The sequence below is a fragment of the Prunus avium genome, chromosome 1 (assembly GCF_965620075.1).
Source record: "Prunus avium chromosome 1, drPruAviu1.hap1.1, whole genome shotgun sequence".
Taxonomy (NCBI): Eukaryota; Viridiplantae; Streptophyta; class Magnoliopsida; order Rosales; family Rosaceae; genus Prunus; species Prunus avium.
In genome coordinates this window covers 9,697,744-9,719,548 of record NC_142284.1, presented here as the reverse complement: position 1 = coordinate 9,719,548, position 21,805 = coordinate 9,697,744, and the positions used below count along the sequence as shown (strand labels likewise).

The 21,805-nt window shown below is 38.9% G+C and overlaps 4 protein-coding genes across 6 annotated transcripts; 3 read left to right on the top strand and 1 right to left on the bottom strand.

Moving 5' to 3' along the window:
- On the top strand, positions 1-2,124 carry WRKY48 (WRKY DNA-binding protein 48). The gene is made up of 3 exons (XM_021953163.2): positions 1-693; positions 964-1,107; positions 1,296-2,124. The coding sequence occupies exons 1-3, from the start codon at positions 158-160 to the stop codon at positions 1,783-1,785; spliced, it is 1,170 nt and encodes a 389-aa protein (XP_021808855.1). The 5' UTR covers positions 1-157; the 3' UTR covers positions 1,786-2,124.
- Positions 2,125-4,954: 2,830 nt separating this feature from the next.
- On the top strand, positions 4,955-6,476 carry LOC110752031 (peroxidase superfamily protein). The gene is made up of 4 exons (XM_021952616.2): positions 4,955-5,292; positions 5,403-5,594; positions 5,684-5,849; positions 5,939-6,476. The coding sequence occupies exons 1-4, from the start codon at positions 5,038-5,040 to the stop codon at positions 6,337-6,339; spliced, it is 1,014 nt and encodes a 337-aa protein (XP_021808308.1). The 5' UTR covers positions 4,955-5,037; the 3' UTR covers positions 6,340-6,476.
- A 105-nt stretch (positions 6,477-6,581) lies between these two features.
- On the bottom strand, positions 6,582-16,416 carry FCA (flowering time control protein FCA). 3 transcript variants are annotated; one of them, XM_088251713.1, is made up of 19 exons: positions 15,922-16,416; positions 15,512-15,582; positions 15,293-15,371; positions 12,113-12,195; positions 11,980-12,031; positions 11,480-11,547; positions 11,126-11,192; positions 10,951-11,030; positions 10,746-10,810; positions 10,414-10,470; positions 10,147-10,306; positions 9,703-9,774; positions 9,017-9,589; positions 8,025-8,210; positions 7,758-7,949; positions 7,633-7,680; positions 7,439-7,501; positions 7,318-7,382; positions 6,582-6,928 (listed from the first exon to the last, which is right to left on the bottom strand). In XM_088251713.1, the coding sequence occupies exons 1-18, from the start codon at positions 16,139-16,141 to the stop codon at positions 7,326-7,328; spliced, it is 2,193 nt and encodes a 730-aa protein (XP_088107839.1). In that variant the 5' UTR covers positions 16,142-16,416; the 3' UTR covers positions 6,582-6,928; positions 7,318-7,325. The 3 variants fall into 3 exon arrangements, with proteins under 3 accessions (XP_088107839.1, XP_088107904.1, XP_088107863.1); XM_088251778.1 differs by having other exon boundaries at positions 11,480-11,541; XM_088251737.1 differs by having other exon boundaries at positions 7,318-7,363; positions 15,922-16,415.
- Positions 16,417-17,303: 887 nt separating this feature from the next.
- LOC110751646 (cell wall / vacuolar inhibitor of fructosidase 1-like) lies at positions 17,304-17,995 on the top strand. The gene has a single exon (XM_021952151.2). The coding sequence runs from the start codon at positions 17,383-17,385 to the stop codon at positions 17,911-17,913; it is 531 nt and encodes a 176-aa protein (XP_021807843.1). The 5' UTR covers positions 17,304-17,382; the 3' UTR covers positions 17,914-17,995.
- The last annotated feature ends 3,810 nt before the right edge of the window (positions 17,996-21,805 follow it).

Genomic DNA, 21,805 nt, shown 5'->3' with positions numbered 1-21,805 from the left:
TAAACCAAAAAAAAGAGAGAAAAAAAATATCACTCACTTTCTCTCTATCTACCTTTCTCTTTCTCTTTCTCTTTCTTTCTTTCTCTCTCTCTCTCATCGCTCAGACTTGGAGAACAAGTTCACAAATGAGGAATATGTGCTCTTGATTTAAAAATCCATGGATGGTAGAGAAACAGGAGAGCTAAAGACGACCATCGATCAAATTAGCATGGCGAATTCCACTGTTTTTTCGGATGAGATTATTCCAGGCAGCAACTTTGCTTCTTTTGCATCATCAGGCGGCAGCATATTTGACATGTCTGATAATAATCAGAGAGGCTCTGGGTTCATGGACTTGCTTGGATTTCAAGACTTCAACATGCCCCCTTCTTTATTCGATTTCTCCTCTTCCCAAACGACGTCCTCCTCCTCCTCGATGATGATGGTGATGATGCCACCTCACCACCAACAGCAACAACAACCACCACTTGCCTCTCCGGCTTCCACCCCTACTGCAGTTGCTCTGCCGGAGAGGGAGAGTACGGCGTCGGAGGTGCTGAACGGTAGTACGGCTCCTACGACGCCCAACTCCTCTTCAATCTCTTCGTCGTCCAATGAAGCTGCTGGCAATAAGAATGAGGACCAGACGACGACCAAGGCTCAGGATGAGGAAGCTGATGAGCAGAACCAAGATCCCGAAAAAACCCAGAAACAGTAAGACTAGCTAAGGTTTTATGTTGTCCTTTTGTTTTTGTCCTTTTTTTGGTTTTATGAAAATCAAATGGATGAATCAACTTTTTTGCGTGATGTTGTGTGTGAACTAATTAAGCATATGGGAAGATGATTTTTTCTTCTTTTTTGAAGGGGTCAGTTCATGTTGTTGTTTCCTTTTCTGATTTTGATGAATTTTTATTATTTGTTTTGTTGATGAGATGGAGAAAGTAGTAACAAGTTGCGTTTGCTTTTTGTGTGATTGAATCACAGATTGAAGCCCAAAAAGAAGAACCAAAAAAGGCAAAGAGAGCCGAGATTTGCGTTCATGACCAAGAGTGAGGTTGATAACCTAGATGATGGCTACCGATGGCGCAAGTACGGCCAAAAAGCTGTCAAAAACAGCCCTTATCCCAGGTCAATATCCATACACTACCAAACCCCATCTTCATTCTCATCCTCCTATTCATCTTCAATCAATCATTCATGTACTTATAATAAATACAAAACTTGTATTTCGATGCAAATTTTCTTTGTTAATTTCTTATGGGGCACGCAATAATTACAATTAAAAATGTTAATATCTATATGTTCATGTGTAACAGGAGCTATTATCGTTGCACCACAGCGGCCTGTGGTGTGAAGAAGAGGGTGGAGAGGTCCTCCGACGACCCTTCCACTGTGGTCACAACATACGAAGGCCAGCACACCCATCCAAGCCCCATTACGCCACGTGGCACCATGGGGATTGCACCTTTGCCTGACCAGCCTTCTGCCTTCTCCTCATCTCCTTTTGGTGTTCAACAGTTATTACCTCATCATCATTATCAACAACAACAACAACAACTGCAGCCGCAGTATTCGTATATTTATAGCTCAGCCCCTTCTTTGAATATTAGCTCACCTGGTTATGGGGGTGGTGCTTTTAACCCCTCCTCATTTTCTACTGGTTTACTTCAAGAGAGATATAATTTTGGATCACCTTCTTCTTCTTCCTCTGCGGCTTCTAATTTGCTTAGAGACCATGGACTTCTTCAGGACATCGTGCCACAGATTCGAAAGGAGGCCAAAGAAGAAGATCATCATCATCAATAGATCCCCATCATAATATTGATTGTTTTATGTGTTAAGTGCTGCTGCAGGCTTGGTATGTAATTTTCTAACTGACTAGACTACTACTTAATTGGGTTCATCTTTAGAAAAGAAGAATTCACTTCATCACCATTTTGGATCGAATAGCTAGCTTAGCTAGTGTACCTGCGCTGCGCACCTTTCAGATTTTAATTCGCTTTGTAAAATCACTACTAGCCTTTTGGCCTGTTGGGGGACTGGTTTATTCGTACTTGAGCTTTTCATGTTATTCTTTGTACTTAGAATATATATCTTCATGGAGTTGTTAACTGGCTTTTGTATATAATTTTTCCTTTTTTTTTTGTTTTTGGTTTCTCCTCATTAGCTGTTCATCCGTCTTCATCTACTTCTCTTCTTAGAATCAATTAATCAAGGTGGTAAAGTTGTCACGATCACAACTAGGTTAGGGTTTTAGTATTAATATAAGCGAAGCAATCAGGTTTGGAGGTTTTTACCTTGTATTCCATGTCTACTATTGTAGGACTTTATGGGAAAAAGGTAGAATCTAGAATGAACATGGGAACTTGATCCTATACTTTTCGGTCAGTAATGGTGGGAAACCCTAAAGGTGTAGTATTAGGATGGTTATGAAAACACAGACTAGATCGCAAAGTAAATGCAATTAATACCTTCGAGCATGCATGGATATGGATGATGGATTTGTGATTATATACGTATGTATATGCATCATGAATACACTAACTTTGTTATTTAATGACATTCTCTTCCTCTTTGAGTAATAGATATGGGTTTGTCATTTAAGAATGGAGTGAACTTCTTGGCAAAGAAATAGGATTTGAGAGGATGGTGCGAGATTTTGGTGTGCAATGTGGGTTGCTTTTAGGATTGCTGAAGATAATATGGGGTTTTCTTACCAATTCTAGTTCATCAAGTCCTTGTCCATATCGTGCTGTCTTTGCTAGCCAGGGATGGTATTGAATTCTTGTGCTACTAAAAGCCACACACGACTTAAAGCCACAGTGTTTATGTCTCAGCTATATATATAAGAGAGATGAACTTTAGATGAAAAACTATTTCAATTGCACCATGCATGCATTATCTCAATATTCCTCCGGATGCCGTCGCATGGAGAAAAGTATAGGAAAATATACATATCAAGTGAAGATTTGGGCGTGCCCCGCGTGGTTTCCGATTTTAATTGTTTTTCTTTACTATAAAAAAAGAAGTGAAGATTTGGGTTAGGAAGAGCATGATCTGAAGTTAACCTTTTCTTAGTGGCATTGCTTCAGACACAGCTGGGGAACCGTACGCGTGTAGCAAAACGGATATGTTGAAAAACTTGTAGAGGTCTTGGGAAAAAATGTCTCACTCGTGCTTTTCTATGTGTTCAAACCCAAGAAATCAAACTGGTGAAAGTTTTTGTCAAATTTACTATAGCTTTTATACAATTTTCCAAGTCTTTGAGTTTTGGTTTCATCCGGAATTGGACATTTCTCCCTGGATTTTCTGCACCCATTAGTACATACATCGATTTCATGGGTCAAAAAATATGGATCACATATATGCATGGTTACCATTGAAGACCAGCAACTATATATTCAATGTGTTTGCAATTTCTTAATGTGTAAGATATAGTATGAATTCAATTCCCCCTCCCATCCCCAGTATCGTTCGTATAAAAAAAAAAGATATAGTATGAAATGAAAGAAACATCTTACCAAACCAACCAAATATTATACAGCACGATTATAATTTTTACTGCAGAAAAAAACAGAAACCATATTTAGAAAAGTCGGTTCCTTAATTCCTTCCACATGCAGCAGCACGACAAGCTAAATGCCACCCAGATAATCAGATGCCTAAAGGAACCCCAAAGGTCTGTATATATTGAGAAAAAAAGGCCCCATTGGAGATTCTTTGTGTAAATTGATTCAAACACCACTGGAATATGCTCAAGTCTGATCTCTCAGTTCGATGCCCATTAATTTAATTCACTGCTGCATGCCACCTTTAACCAATTCGAAGAACCTCTCGAATTTGAGCTAATTATTGTGAGTGCGTCTGCACAGTCCAAAATCATGTCACAGGGGACCGATCATATCATATAGCCTTGATGCGTGACATCTTCTATTGATATTGATTTGGAAAAGGAAAACCAAATGCTTTTTTCAAGTTACAATTCGTCAAAAGTAGATCCCCCCCCCCCCTCCCCCTTATGCCAAATTATTGCATAAATATAAATCCATCGTTGTACTTTATTAATTGTTGAAAATAGACAAGGGCAGTGCCAATAGACGATCGATATATTTTCCATCACTTTTATTCTATATAGCAACAAAGAGTTCAGCCTTCACTCCATCTGCACATATGTGAAGCTTGGCTACAGTTACAGTCATGGGCAACCAACCACTCTTTTCGCAAATTTGGGCAGGTCCTAAAAATTAAAAGCCCAAATCCACAACCAAATGAAGAGACCAAATATACAGCCCAAACCTACTACTGCTAGGTAGTGTCATTTGATGTTTCATAGTTGCTTATTCATTGAAACCACTTTACTTCCTCTTAGGATCCCATGAAAGGTCTGGGTTCGAGTCCTAATATCCGTATAGTCCATGTGAGTTTAGTATATTATCGCTTCCCTCAATAGGAAATGTCCTTTAAAAAAAAGGTTATTCTAAACCTGCCTTGAAGGGTTTTGTTTAGCTAAGAAATGTTGCCACGAAATTTTGAAAATATCCAATTGGAATGCATGAGTTCATGTTTCCACTTCATGATATGCTTTTAACGGCAATGGAATGATTATACTTAAATTCGTAGATTTGTTAATTTGTAACCCAGAAGATGGTATTTCCATCATCCCAAAATAATGACATAAATTTTAGGTTCCTAAAATTGCAAAGACCATACTGATCAATAGAAACAACCTACACTGGACGATTGAGGAAACTCTACTGCCTCAGTTAATGCATGATATATCTAAGAATATCAGAGAGAGGCCTGAAAAAAGGGAAAAGCAGCATGAAGAAGAAGCACATGGACCTCTTCTAAAAAGGTTAATTGACTATGTCTTCTTAACTACCCCTCTGCTCATTTAACCTCTTTTACCCTCTCGAAAACCAAACCTCAATGACCAAGTCTGCTTTTTGTTACTGAACAGATTCTCATTCAACTTCTATATAACGCAGAAACTTGTACCATCCTGACTCACTTTTTCACTGCATACCAAGAGAAGAGAGTAGAAGAAAGGATACAAAAATGGCCATGAATAAGTTGGCTCTGTTTTCACTATTGCTGAACCTTGCAATGTTTCTTGCAATCGTTCCGAAAACCACGGGTGAAGGATATGGTGGTGATGATGATTGTGGTGACCTCTTGGGGAGTGATTTGTTCAAAGATATCTGCCCGGAGGCAGAGGCCATAATATTTGCTCGGGTCAGATTGGCAGTGTTTCAGGACACGAGAATGGCAGCCTCTCTGCTTCGTCTCCATTTCCATGACTGCTTTGTTAATGCATGTTATCTCTTGTTTGCACTGTTTATATATGTGTTATGTTGTTATTATTATTATTTGAATGAGCATATAAATAATAATATTAATATGTTGTGTGCTGAATTGTGCAGGGGTGTGATGCTTCTGTGTTACTAGATGACAGTGACAACTTTGTTGGTGAGAAAACGGCAGCACCAAACTCGAACTCTCTGAGAGGTTTTGAAGTGATTGATGCAATAAAACAGGAACTTGAATTTGTTTGCCCTCAAACAGTTTCCTGTGCTGACATTCTGGCAACTGCTGCCAGAGACTCTGTTGTTGTGGTGTGTGCTCTGAGAGTTTAGAATTTAGATATTCTTGCAACTGTTGTTAACATGGGATTCTGACTAATAATTTGAACTTCAATTCGCAGTCCGGTGGACCAAGCTGGGATGTCCAAATGGGAAGGAAGGACAGCTTGACTGCTAGCAAAGCACTAGCAAATAACATCATCCCAGGCCCGAATTCTACCATTGGAAACCTGGTTGCCAAGTTCCAGAACGTAAACCTTAGCTTGAAGGACATGGTTGCACTCTCTGGTACTCTCAACTTTCCTTTATTGATCTCTTGCATTGTTCTTGATTGGAAAACAAAACAAGATCACCATTTTTCTCTTCTTGTTTGGCAGGTGCACACACAATGGGGAAAGCCCGGTGCACCACCTTTGCTGCTCGCCTACAAGACTCCACCAACCCAAATGCCCCGGAGGCGTCTCTGGAGTTCATTCAGTCACTGCAGCAGCTATGCTCGGTATCCGACGGCAGCACACTGGCAAACCTTGACCTGGCAACCCCAGAAACGTTTGATAACCAATACTACGTTAACCTACTTTCTGGGCAGGGTTTGCTTCCATCCGATCAGAATCTCGTGACCAGAGATGAGCAAACGCGTGAACTGGTAGAGACCTATGCACAGGACTTGTCTACCTTCTTCCAAGACTTCAAAGATTCTATGATCAAACTGGGAAGGTTGGGACCAGTTACTGGGACGAAGGGAGAGATTCGTCGGAACTGTCGAAGTGTCAATTAATCTTTTTAGCCTACTGTGGTAACCACTTTCTACAGTGGGACGCAACAGAGGCATATCAATGGTGTACTCAAATTAGGAAGCTTTGTACTGCTAATGGTGATAATGGAAATAACATTCTTAACCAAATGTTTTCCAAATGGTATTTGGTAACAAAGCTACCGTCTTCCCCACCATCATTTGGTAACATAAAAAGGCATGGAGCCCATCAATTATAACTCAAATGATGTGACACCATGGCCACCTTTTCGTTTCAATATAGGCTAAGCTAAATATCTACTCATTATTGTATTTTATGTTATACAAATATATGCTACATCTCATTCAAGGCATTTGGATGCCCAGTACTAATGGTACACGTGCTCAATTCAGTGAGCCAGTAACTGTTGCCAGTAAAATCTCACAAAAAAGAAACTACGGGGCTGAAGAAAACGTTCCCATTACACATCCCACTGAGCATCTTCAAGCTCTAATAAGGACCCTGGCTGCCATCGTCGCGAAAGTTTGATACAGATCCCTCACTCAGCTTCCTCCGAGAATAAATACTTTTGCCAGTGTGCCACCTTAGTCTCTGCTCAACCACTTCATGCCCCTGGAGATTGAACAGAAAAAAAATGTTCACTGATTTTGAAAGGGATAAACAGTAATAAAAGATAGACAATGCTCAGTGCACATGAAGCGAGTCTAGTGTTTCAGTTTGTATGCAAAGCACAATCAAGCTGGGCACAGAAGACCATGAAGCATCTTAAAGGCCCATGCTTCAAAATCAAACATCAACCGCTCTAACGTGGCCCAATAAAAGCGAGTCTTATGACATACAACACAGATGAATTTTTAAGGGCACAATAAAAGCCCCAGGCCCCCAAGAAATCCCTTTCTAGCAACCTCCATTTTAACCCTTACAAACCCCTTTATCTTGCTAGGTCGGCTAGTAAACCAAAAACGGACATCATAATCTCAACCAGAAGAATTTATCAGAACCTGTTCGCTTATTCTTCCACATCCACTCCTGCGCAGCTTGAAGCCCCTGGGAAAGAAACAGAGAACTAAAATTAATGTGATACACAAAATAAACTGAGCAATAAATTTAAAAACTGAATACCTGTTGGAAGCGTGTAGGATCACCAACTGAACTAGTTGTAGGTAATTGTGAATAACCAAATTCCTGGAGACCCAAATGATGAAAAAAACCAATTACAAAACCTAGAAGTATATGGATTGTTTAGCGAGAATCATTATATAATTGCAAATTTCTTGTAAAATGTGAATATCCTGGTAACAGTGAGTGAAATTTACCTGAACATTTTGGTGACCTATAATTCCAGAAGCCTGTGAAGCCTGGTACTGGAATTCCAAATTAATGAGTTATTAACGAAAGAACCAAGTCTTTAATAAGTCGGAAACCATGAGAAAACACTTACCGATGCAGTGAAAGATGGCTGTTGTAAATGCAGGTTAGTTCGAAGATGTGGTTGAAGATGCAGCTGTTGATTATGAGAAACTTGCTGCGCAGAGAGATTTTGAGGGAGTGATGGGGTATGAGCCTGCTGAACTGATGCCTTTTGTTGCTGCTGCTGTTGCTCAAACAATATAAACTCGGCAGGTTTCTCCCACTACAAGTTCATATAAGCAGCATTAGCCACATTGAAGTCAAGAAATAAACCAGAGGTAATGAAAAAAATCCTTACCCTGCTTTCACCAGTAGCATTATTATAATAGTACTTGTATCCATCTGGGGAGGTGTGCTCTGTCCAAATACATTTTGCAGGAGCCGTAGTATGGGTTACAGGAGCAACAGATGTGGCTGAAGGCACATCTGCAGCTGGTGTGGCAGCAGCAGTGCTGGCCACTGTCTGTGGTACAGCCCCAGTCCACTGGGACGGCAGGAGCAAAAATAAAATTCAGCTTATGAGTTTAAGAGTTGATAAAAACAAGGGGGTTTCACTAAAACACCCAAAATGGGGGCTGAAATTATAAAAAAACCCAACACCCAAAACACTTTATAAACACACCCAAAACCCATCATTACACACACTCAAAACCCATTTATAAACACACCCAAAAAATATACAATTGTTGATTTTGGGGTTGATTTTGGGTGTGTTTCTATGTTTAAATAGTGTGTGGGTTTTTTTATAAATACATGCCTAGGATTGGGTTTATTTATAATAATCTATAAAAACAATTAAAAGTAAAAGAACATCACAGACAATTTGCCTTCTACAAATGCAAAGATGGTATAGGGCGAAAGCTTCTAGATTTGACAAATAAGAAAGGAAGCTTAATATCAACAACAGCCTGGTCAAAATGTTTTATCCATTTGACAGGCAACCAACATCCATCAATAGGACATATGCATGCAGGAGCTAAGATCCATCACTTATGAGGCCCAGTTACAGATGCCAGATAAATCCCAAGCCAAAGCTCACTAATGTGAATGTACATTAAGTTCAACTTCCACATCTACTTCTCACTAACTGGTCACATTTTTTTTCAATCTATTTAACATTGCTTCTGCAGTTCTAGAGCCACAGCTCATGCAATTGATTTGTTTAAGCAACTAAGACAAGACCATGAAAGAATAGCTAAAGATTACATCATCATGGTATCACATCTAGCACATCCTATTACCATATATTTCTACAAGATCACAATATTGTAGCATCTAATGTTTGAATACCTGTTGCTGTTTAGTAGCCTGGGAAATCTGATGCAGTGCCAAACCCTGATTTGATGGTTGCATTAGCTGCAACTGTTGTTGGAGCTGGGAGAACGCCTGCCGAGATGATTGAAAGCTTGCCTGCAGAGTTTGTGTCTGTTGTGATAGCATCTGAGCTAACTGAGACGGTGACTGCTGAAGAGGCTGAAGCAGTGGTTGCTGGACAGGAGGAGCAGAAGAAAGCTGCTGCTGATTTGTTGTGGAGGACATGGAGTGGCGTTGTAAGTTAATATTCAAAGGAGCTGGTAGTGTTGTAGCAGAAGATGCATTCTTTGGGACCTCAGGCTGAGGGACAGACAACTGTCCGCCCAAGCCAATAAACTGTTGTGATGGTAATGCTTGACTAAATGGTGTTTGACCAGAAGAATGAGAAAGTTGTGCCTGGCCAAGCTGCCTTACTGTTTGTGTGTGTGAGTATGATGCTGGAGTTTGAGGGTGCTGTTGAAGGTAAGGTGGCAAATGCTGAGGTGACTGAATAGGCTTCTGTACTGGAGATATTTTCTGGCCGACGTGTGGCATAGACTGGTTACAACTCTGAAAAAGATTCAATATGTCATTTTCACTATGAAATACCACGAAAACTGAAAGATCATTGTTTTGATTTTTGAGTCCGAAGTAAATTAAAAGAAAATTTGATCACCTTATACCTGTTGTGATGTTAAAGAAGATGAAACTGGCATCCCAGGAAGAGGACCCTCTGCAGAGCCACCATGGCCACCCTAAATATTTGGGGAGCAAATAATAAGACTTTTAAAAGCATAAAACCACAAATTTATAACTAAAATCATAACAAGAAACTAGCATCATATACAACATGAAAATTATAAATTAAATAAAAAGGAAAAATTCAATGCTGCAGCAGCCATCCTTTCATCGCTTCAGCTGAAGATGACATGACAAGGTCATTGTAATACTATTCAATCAAGACTCCATTTCAATGCCAACAAATCACTTAATTTGCAGCCCAATCATTACAGATAAGTCAAATGCTATATGCCTTTGATGGATGTCTTAAGAGAACGCAAAAGATAACAATAGATAATGGTTTCTCATGGCAAAATGTTGCAGGACAATCATTGAATTATTCTTACCGAATTCAAGGGTAAAGCCATGTCAGCCCTAGGAAGAAAATGGCCCCCAAAGCCACGAATCCCAGCATTGGGGGATGGTCCCAAGTTTGGTGGACTCATTGGATGCCAAGCATGAGTTGGAATTTGGTCGTTCATAGGATCACCAAAGCTAGGGACTGGTCTGTTTGGAGTAAGTTAACAACAAAGTATGTAAATAACTACAGCGAATAAAATGAGAACACAACGCAATAGCTTCACCAAAATATTCAGAGAATGGTGGGGGATTACCTCGCCCCAGGGGCTTGAAATCGAGGACCAAAACCTGGACCTCCGAATGCCGGAACCCTGAACAAGAAAGATGCCAGAAACATTTAGGATTTTTTTTGGGGGGAGGGGAAAGGGGGGGGGGGGGGGGGGCGCGTGGTGTGGTAGTCAACATAGATAGGATGTACAAAAATCTACACTTGCACATGCTGAATATATGAAAGAATCAATTAAACCACTCCAACAAAACAATAACATCAAAATTTACACTTCAAGAAGATTTAACCAGTCACCAGAGAAAATAGTAGAAGCCTTCAGGCAACGGTTAAGAAAAGAAGCCACGAAGAGGAGTAAACCTTGAATCTGTAGACCTAGGCCTTTTAGGATCAGCAAACCGGACAGTGAGTGGTTGATCACATCCCTGAGGCGCAGGAAAAGAAACATATGTGTCTCATATAATTAAATAGCCTTTGATAACACGAAAAAAATTGTAACATAATATTATATTAAAGTTATTTTGCAACAATAGAAATAAATAGATTTAAAATATAAAAAACTCACTCTCATTGTATAGCGCCCATTAAGACCATTTATAGCTGCCAACGCCATATCTCTTTGGGAGTACTTTACAAATCCACATCCTAAAAGATGAATTGTAGTTTATTCAAAGATGTATATATCTAATATAGAGGACTTTCTTTGTGTTTAAAAAATTAAATAGGACTAGAAAACAAACCGCGACTCTGCTTCAATTCATCACGCATGAGGTAAACATCTTCAACTCGACCATATGGTGAAAAAATCTGCAAAGAGAAATCAGCTATTGGTTTTTTCTTTTTCTGATAGCATTTACAACTTCCATAAGTACCACTTACGCTATACCAAAATAAACAGAAGTTAAAAGTAATATGCATTAAGCTGAGAGCACATTATTCTCCGCTGGATTAGAAAAAGTACATATCTTTATGCCAAGGGAAAATGAGTTTTCGTTATAAAGTAAAGAGAAAAGCTTCATTTTGTGTCAAGATGAGAAAAGAACGGTGGAAAATACTAATCCTAGAAGATTACAGATAATTAGGGTACAACATACTTCCTCAACTTCCTTTTCCGTAGCTTGTTTGTTCAGTGATCCCACAAACAATTTGTACTCAACTGCACCTATCATTAAAGGGATGACATCAAAAACGGAAAAACTGTATAAAACAAAAAACAAAAAAACAAAAAAATATTGAACATGCATGTGTTTGCAAACACAAAAAGATGAAATACAAAATTTCCTGCATACCGCCCTGTTCACACACTATGGTCAAGTTGACAAAATATAAAATGGAAGTTAACATAATTAGTTGAGGATCGCTTATAGGGAAGTAGGGGTTTATGAGAGCAGAAAAATAAATCAAGCACATGAGCATTGTCTGTTGAAAGAGGTCATTTTCACTTATCATGTTCTTTCAGAAATGACACCACTATTTGAGATAGTGTATCTAATCTTTTGGAAAAATAAGTGCCTAAAAAGGTTACAGATATTTCATGAATAAAACTTGCGAATACAATGGAACAATCAAACATTCATGCCAAGATGACAATTACCAAGGCGTTCTCGTTCCCCATCAGCATATCTGACTTGGATAGGACCTACTCCCTGGAAAACAAAGTGTGTGAAACAACTACAGGTTAGTTAAAAACAGAACTGAAAATGAAACAGTAAAAAATAAAAACTCACCCCAGGAAGGGTATGTTGATTATGCAGAGCTCTAATGGCCCTATCAGCTTCTTCTGAGGTTGCATATTTTATAAAACAACAGCCTGCATATGCAACTTACACCCTTATAAAAATTCCACAGATAGGCTTTCACATCCACAATAAATTCCCATTAAAAAATTAACATTAAAAACGTCAAACCTTATATTTGCAAGGTAATAAGCTATTAAAACAAACAATTTCAAAAGAAGCAACTAAGAAGTAAAACAATAAATCACACTCTATGTATTCCTTAGTGTGAGCACAACACAAGAAGGGAGAGCATCTGTTAGAAGAATCTTCTGAATACCCATAACCTTAAGCCACACATATAGCAACAACCCAAAACTTGGAAGGACTCCATGGTTTGGCTGCAAACAAGATTTCCATCTTAATAATGTCGCTGGCTCATTCACAAGGGCATATTGATTGAACCGAGAGAGCATTAGCTAGATGGAAAAACTACAACACAAGGCTTCATACATTTTTCCATACGCTTCTCATATACCAAATTTGGCTCATAACAGTAGGAAGCTTGAGGAGACAAAAGAAACCATAACATCCAAACATAAGGCAAAAATTCAACCTTGATTTCAGGATCTTTGCCTCTAATTGGAATAAAATCACAAACATACACATCAAACCAATATATCTATATTCCATTGAAATACACCATTTCTCAACAGTTTTGTGGATCACAGAGATAGATGAATATATATCCCGTGCATATCACTTTACATAACATCCCTAGAAAGAAATCCCCTGAAAAAACAGCCAACCACACATGCCAGCTCATACTAGCTTGGCTGCCTCACTAGTAAGCACTTTCATCAGACCCACCATGTCAAATCTAAATAAATTTCAACGAATCAGCAAAAAGTTGAATTCAGAAGTGAATTTCAATGCTTATACAACATTCTATTGAGTCATTATAAGCAGAGTCTGTAAAGGCCCCTGCTTAGTCTACCGAAAACTATCTACCCATGTCTTGGCCCCTGCTTAGTCTACCAGAAACATTTACCAACGTAAAGGCCCTGCTGCTTAGTGTACAATACTACAATGAACTAACAGACATGGTCGGAAACACGTCAACAAACCACATCGAGAAAGAATAAGACATGAACTCTCCTTAGGAATAGTTTAGAACAATCAATCACAGGTCTCAACATACACATGTGTCCATACGATGACGGATCGTGATGATACCTACAATTATGAAGCAGCATCTGGGGAACTTAGAGGCTACATATATCATCTTCAGAAGCCGAACTATTGAAATTAAATGTTACATCAAATAAACTTGCATAAAAGCTAGTTGAGTATTGCCCTGTTTCTATGATGTTGGATTAAGTCCAACCTCCCAGGTCAGGTAACCAGTCAAATCTCTCAGACAAGCCAACAAGGAGATACGCCTTGCAATAGTAAAAGGTGATAAGATCATTCCAGCAAAACTATAATCGTATGAAAAAACAACTCATTATTTACCATGAAGAAAAGCTTTGTTCAATCATACCACCAATCCCACAGAAAGAGAGTTCATCTACACCTTAAATAAAGAAATATACCAGCCAGCCTACGCACCATGACTAAATTCATCACCAAATACATGATAAATTTTCACATTGTCAATAAGTTGACATATCCAGTGCAAATCTTGACATGAAGTACCACATAAATAAAAACTAAAAAATAAAAAAAAGGCTGATTGATGCCCATTCACATAGCTGGAAATTTGCAAATTCAAAATACTCATGCATTCACCCACACTTTAAATAACATAAACAGAAAACAAAAACTTTCGACTTATAATAACCATAGCATCGAAAAGTGTACAAGATTTGGTGCAATATTCCAGGGCCTAAATCTTCACAAGTTTGTTTTTGGACACTTGCGAATATATGAGAGAAGTAAAACTTCAACATAACAGAGAAGCCGCTATGAGGAAATTATAGAGGTTACTGACTGGCGAAGATTCAAACATACGAAATACTTGGTCAGTGACCCCTATCGTATGAGATCATCGGTCACGAGATCAGCTCAGGCGTAGTAAACCCCCTACTTGAGAAGGAATTCCATAACCTAAGCAACTCAGTTGAACTTCACACTGAGATACCTCAAGTCTCCATTTAGTTCTACACAGAAAAAGAAAGCACTGCGAACAAAGACAAATTAATATAAACATCCACAAGGACAATCAAAATACTTTCCCTAGTAAGTTCACATATCACAACCACTCAATTAAGAGGACCAGTTACAACACACAATCACATTTTCCTTATGGTCGCACATCAGCATCACAAAGAGGCAAATGGGTCAAATTTTCAACATAACACATCTAAATCGAGTCGGAGTCTATGCTCTAAAAGAAAGGAAGCATTAGCCCTGAATACAACCATCCTGAGACCGTGTAGCAGAAAAAAGTGAGCTAGTTCCGCAGCGTAGTCAAGCAAAAACAGACTTACCTACTTACTTAAACATGTAAACAAAGAGGGGGCCATACAATCACCATACAGAAATTTCCATCCACGAGCACGTCGCAATAATATCCAAAACTCAGATAGTGAAAGACATAAAACCAAAAAACTCATGCAAACCATCACACACAACAATCATCCATCTCTCACTAACCATCCAACTTCACATCTATCACATTCAGTCAATCTCATAAAGTGACACGTGGCATTCCAAGTCATTCAAACAAACCACTCCCGTGTTCACCAAGATTAGAACAGACCAAAGAGATCCTCCAAATTACATTGTGATTAATACTATTGAAAAGCAATAATCCATGTATTTTTTGAGTCATTTTTCTGTACAATAGTAGCACTTCTTAACATCCTAACATAAACAATCTAAAGTTATGGCAACAGAGGCCCCACTGCTGCAGCCGCTATCAGAAGGGCAGGACCTAAGTGTCTTCCAAGATTCCAACTGCTATTCGGAAACTGGTTTTTAGTTGGTTTACATGTCTTGCCTTCTTCTTCTTTGAGAGGACGGACATGAAAAAAGGGTTGCAAGCAAAACCAACAAGTGTGAAACTTGTTGCAAAAACAAACTGAGATGAAAGATGAGCTTTCTCTTGCTCCCATCTGGCTCTCAGAGTACCTGAAATAAGATATTACAGATCACAAATATATCATAGAAATAAGCACACACACATACCTTGCTGCTGTCCTGTTTTCCTATCTTTTATCAGAGCAACCTCTATCACTTCTCCATGTTCTTCAAACAAAGGGCGAATCTGACATTAGGTAAAAGTAACATACATAAACACCATGAAGTAAATGTTTCAAGTTGATGTAGCACCATTTCTTAATAATAAAAAGTCCAACATCAACATATATCAGGCATTTGTATACTGTAAAAATTAGAATGACTTACATCTTCCTCAGTTGTTGTCCTGGGAACTGATCCAACAAAAAGTTTAGCAAAACTTCCTCTACCAAAACGATCTGAAAGGTATTCAAACTCATGAGTAATGCAGAAAGTAAATACGGCGTACACAAAACACGAGGTTACAACCCATTAGCCAAAAATAAAAACATACTTGCAGCAAGATTTATGGCAAAATCAAACATTAATTGCTATTGACATCAATCCGTCCAAGAATTAAGCACCTTGAAATTACGTAATTAACTTGGCTGAAGCACAACAGAATATTAATGCAACCCAATTTCACCAACGCTGTAAAAAATAATTTTCATTTTCACCTACTTCTAAAGTGTTTAGAGACTCGTAAAGGCAACATGCAATTTTAACAATAAATATCAAACAAATAAACAACAACGCACCTGGAGAGCCTCCACGAGAAAAGCCTCGTTTCTGACCCGAGAGAGGAGGCGGGTCCTGGTGGTTGGGGCCAAACCCTCCACCACCGGCACCCCCCAATGGCCGGAACCCGCCGGGAGAGTGACGTGGCGGGCTGTCGAAGGCACGGTGGGGAGGAGGACCACCACGACCACCGCGATAGCTGGGAGGGCTACGGCGAGGGTGGTGAGTTTGATAGTTCATGGGTGCATCGGAGAAGCGAGAAGGATGACGGAAGGGGTTGGAGTCCTCGTGGTCGTCGTCGTCGTCGTTGTTGTCGCCATAGCGGTCTACTCTGTACCTATCCAGCTTTGCGAAGTTTGAATACCCTAACCCTAACCCTAGAGGCAAACCTGGGCTTAGAATTTTGGAGTTGGAGGTTGAAGACAAGTGAAGTCTTCGTCGTGAGTTGTGAGCACGAGTAAAACTGAGAAGCAGAGAAAGCAATTGCTGTTGCTGCGTCGAGGCGTTCGAGTCAGAAAAAACATAATAAATGATTGGGAGGGAGGTCCGAGTCTGGCCGGGTCGGGACGAACGTTCGCAATAGATCCGACTTGACCCCTAATGGGATCCAAACGAACGGGCCAACGGTGTGTGATTGGGCCTCTAACGGTGGGCTCCCCTTCGCCTATACTTGTGAAATTTCCAATTTTACCCTCAGTAATATTTTACCTCTCTTTTTCTTGCATTCACAAAAACTAAAAGAAGTCAAAAGCCAAAAAAAAAAAAAAAATCTCTCACCATGCACGTCCCCAAGTAATCCCTGACAACTCCCACTGCACCAATCACACCAACATCAGATATATACAACCATCATCTTCGGAGATTGCCACTAAATCCAAAATCTTTTTAGTTTGCATATTTGTATGATTTTTATGTTTGCATCAACCAATTTGGTATAGATATGTGTACTGATTTGAGAAGTTATAAAATGTATATTATCTCCTCAAAAAGACTATGTTTACTAAATAGGAGCCTAGGATACGTGCTTGGAATATTTTGGGCATTTCTACTTATTACCGATTAGTTTTGAATTTTAAGCGTCGATGAATTAAATACTTACCTAATTATTTAAAAGATTTGACTTACCAATGGGGTTTTAATTCTCCTCTAAGAAAATCTGGCTGGCCTTTTGACATTCAGTTGCTTTTGCTATAAAAAGATGGGAAATTAAATTGTTATTCTTGGATGAGATTGGATTGGACCCTCTCTAATATATACAATAAAGGTTCATGTATGGTGGTAGGTACACACACATACGTTGATAACTTTTATTTGTTTTGGTAATTAGAGCGTACAAAGAAACTTAACTTAGCAATACATATCCATTTACCATTAATTGTTTTCACACCAGGAGTTTAGAGATAATCATATCCAAAATCTCTATAAAAATGGAGCTTGCAACCTAAACCTCTCATTTCTCAAACCCTTCTTGTTTTACCAACATGAAGAACTCAACATCTCTCCTTCAACTTGTTTGTTGTACCCTACTTGTCTTTCTTCTTCCAGTAGCCCTCTGCAGCAGAGTTGTCTTCCCAACAGACGCCAATCTCATCGACCAAACCTGCAAACAGACACCAAACTATGCTCTCTGCGTCTCTTCTCTTAAATCGGACCCTCGGAGCTCCACCGCAGACGTATCGGGCTTAGGCGTCATACTGGTGGATATATTGAAGGCCAAGTCGACCGATACTCTGAACAAAATCAATGCTATGCTTAAGCAGAGCCCTGGAGACCAGGCCTTGAAATCTTGCGCTCGGTTTTACAACACGGTTGTAGAAGCTTTGGTGCCTGAAGCGCACCAGGGTTTTAGCTTAGGCAACCCCAAGTTTGCAGAGCAAGGCATGAACGACGCTGCCGGTGAGGTCGAGACGTGTGAAGATGGTTTCTCTGGCAAGTCTCCTCTGACGGATAAGAACAAGGCTGTGCATGATATTGCGGTTGTGGCTGCAGCAATTGCCAGGACATTGCTTTGAAGTATTTGTTCAGATTGTTATGGTGTTTTGAATCATGTTACCTTGATAAAATTAATAAATCGTATTATTATAATTTTGTTTATTTACCATCCAATTTTACATTTCCAGAATATATTGAAGGCAGAGGGTCTAAATAGATATTGTAAAAAAAAAAATGAAACTAATAAAGGTCATTAACAACGTCGAGAAGAAGGCTAACAAAATTTCGTGCCACTAATTCTTGTTCCAATCAAGTGTTTTGGCATTTGTATAGACGATGAAAAATAGCCCTAAAGCAGTCCTCCGTATTTTGAAAGCTAACACAGATTTTCGTTTTCCTGTGGGTGTCCGGAAAGATCTTAATTCTTTGGTTGCAAAATGTTGGTGGAGTAAAGGAAATAAAAGAGGGATCCATTGGAAAAAAAAAAAGGGAAAGCATCTGTAGGCACAAGGTGGATGGTGGCCTTGGTTTCAATAATTTTGAATGCTTCAATCAAGCTGTAAGTAAACAGGTTTGGCGGCTGCTGCAAACCCAGGATTCCATTGTTTTTCGTATGCTTAAGGTGAGTTACTTCCCTAACTCAGATTCATGCGTGCTACTATTGGTTCAACTCCTTCTTTTGTTTGGAGTTCTATTTTGTGGGGAAGAAATTTTTTAGATGCAAACTTTTATTGGCGTGTGGGTGATGGTAAGATGATTGATGTTTACAAGGATAAATGGATACCTAAACCATCTACTTTTAAACTATATTCACCTCCTTCTCTGCCAGAGGGTTCTAAGGTTTGTGAATTTATTTAAAGCATCCTTTTGAGTTGCAATCCACGTACAGATCAGTAGATTTAGTTCTTTATTAAAAATATAAAATATTTTGTTCAATTCGGTTATCAAGTTGCTGTGTATAAGAAAACTAGTGATCTTAATAGTGGTGTTGGTAGTTCCAATGGTGCTCAAATGGCATTGTATTGGGAATTGATTTGGAGCCTCCATATTCCAAATAAAATTAAGCATTTGTTGTGGGGTGCCTCTCATGATATCCTTCCCACTTGTGTCAATTTGGTGAGCAAGAAAGTAATCCCAAAAGGTATTTGTTTTTGTTGTGGCAAGTCCAATGAATCTCTTATCCATGCTTTATGGGAGTGCAAACTAAGCAAGAAAGTATGGAGGCTTTCTATGTTGGGATTTGTTGTTGTTGAGCAGTGGCATATGTTGAGCTTCATTGATTTCTTTGAGAAAGCTAAAATAGTTTTGCCTTTTATTGAGTTAGAGCAATTTGCTTACATTTGGTGGATGCTGTGGAAAGCTAGAAATGATAATCTTCATGGTCAAGGTGTGCATAATCCTACCCATCTTCTTGAGAGGATTTTTGAGCTTTATGAAGAATCTCATAAATCTCAAGAACAACCACGTGCTTGTAGGGTTAATCAGAATGAGATTTGGAGCTGTCTCCTTGAAGGTTTCTACAAGCTCAATGTTGATGGAGCTACTGACAGCGCAACAAGGTTGCGTAGTATAGGTGCAGTTGTTCGAAATGATTTTGGAGTTTTTATGGGTGCCCTAGCCATGCAAAACCCTCGTGGGGCTTCCATTCTAGCTACAAAATTGCAAGTGATTTATAGAGGAGTTTTATTTGTTACAAGTGCTAGTTTTTCCCTCTCCTCATAGAAATTGACTCTTCTGAGGTTGTTATGATGATTAATTCAGGGGATACTATTTAGGCTACTGTCGGCAACATTGTGGATGATGTGAGAGACTTGCTCATGTAGTTTTCTTTAAAGAAAGTCCAATTTTGACCTAGGGAGTGTAACAAAGTAGCTCATGTTATTGCCCGTTTTGCTTCACACAAACAAGGTCCTTATTATTGTTAGAAGAATGCCATGTGTGGCTAATGAATTGTATTATTGATGACCTTATTGTAACCAAGGTCTAAAATATCGGTGGTATCGGAAATATCGGAAGTCCAAAAACACGGAAATATCGATGGAAATATCGGGATATTATCCGTATCGGTAAAAATTGAATAAAAACCACGGAAATTGTAAGAAAAACTTGGAAATTTTTATTGAAACTTTGCAGGATGTTTATTTAGTCAATTATCTATTACTTTATCACAAAAAATTGGAAGGAAATGCATTGCATAATGAATTTAACTGATTTAAGTTGATTATATAGCGAGCTAGCAAACACTGTAAGTGTAGAAAATATGTAGTAATTAATTAAAGAAGATTAAACACACCATAATCATTTATATATAATGAATTACTACAATATTTTACACTTTATACATTGCATTGTAAGATACATAAGTGACTTAGTACCACATAGAAAAAATTCCTATTAAAGTTAAAACTCAATAGTGAATAATAATACAACTCAATATTAAAAGAAAAGAAAACGTCTGTTAAATACTTTGAGTAACAATATTATAAACCAATTTTAAGAAAAGGATATTCAAATCTTACACCTACATCAATTTTGTGATAACACATTTGAAAAATAAATTAGAATACAACAATATTGTTTTTACTTTACTTTATTTAAAAAATAAAAAATAAAAGCAAATGGGTGGAAACTCGAATCATCATGAAATTGTCTTTTGATTTTACTCCTTACCTGCTTAATGGGAGGCTATATATTTCACATGAAAGAATTGCCAAAAAAGGAGGACACGTTACACGTATATATAATTGCTTCTAGTTTTGTCAGAGTCCGAGCCATGTGGCACAAGCACGAGCAAAAAGGGCGTTTATTCAATTAATGGGCGTTTATTTTTTTTTTTTTTTTTTTTTTTTGGGTGAAAACCAAGGTATCCCCCGCGCGATTGCGGGGACTAACCCTCGAGGTACTGTCGGGCGCAAAGCGGGGACCTCTCCCAACAAAGTCTGCTCTATTCGCAAGAGCCTGGGATCGAACCCAGGACCTCTTGTTTAAAGGGCGTTTATTCAATTAATGGGCATTTTTTTTTTATTTTTTTTTATTTTTTTTTGGTGAAAACCAAGGTATCCCCCGCGCGATTGCGGGGACTAACCCTCGAGGTACTGTCGGGCGCAAAGCGGGGACCTCTCCCAACAAAGTCTGCTCTATTCGCAAGCGCCTGGGATCGAACCCAGGACCTCTTGTTTAAAGGATCCAAGCCCCTTCCACTTGGACCAACTCATGTTGGTTAATGGGTGTTTATTCAATTACTCCTTAACTATGATAATTTAATTCAATTCACACCGCATTTTTCTCAAGTTACACGTGGAGTTGTGTGATTGGCCAAAAAAAGAGGAAGTGTGAGACTGCTTGCAGCAGATCCCGCACAAATTATTTTTGTTTTCTCTACTTCGATCCTCGCATAGCACCACAACCATCTATCTTCTGTTTTCTCTACTTCGATCCTCTCACTCTCAGTCGATCAGCCACCGCGCCTCTCTCTTTCGCCGACCACCGCGAGCCAGATTCGCTTTCTCCTCCAAAGCCCCAACGACGCCAACTCTGACTCTGTGCTCCGAGAGCTCTCTCAACCATCGCGAGAATATCGATATTATCGAGATATTATAACCGTTTTGTGTTGACGTTGCTCGATAATATCGGGATCGATATGTCGGTGCTATTTTCGGCGACAATTTCGATATTTGGACGAAAAATGCTTGGTTTGTTCCCAGATTATCGGCTTCCAAAAAAAATGAAATTATCGCCGATATTTCGGCGATAATGTCGATTTTTTAGACACTGATTGTAACCAATGCTTTTAGTTAATGAAATTTACTTATTTTCTATATTTATAAAAAAAAATAAAATAATAATTGTTGGCGCTAAATCTTGAATAGATAGAGATGAGTGCAACTTACAAGTGGGATGGACGATCAAGAGATCGATTGGGTGTTGGATGCCGATTCTTCCTGTCCTTGGATGCTGATCCTGAATAGAAGA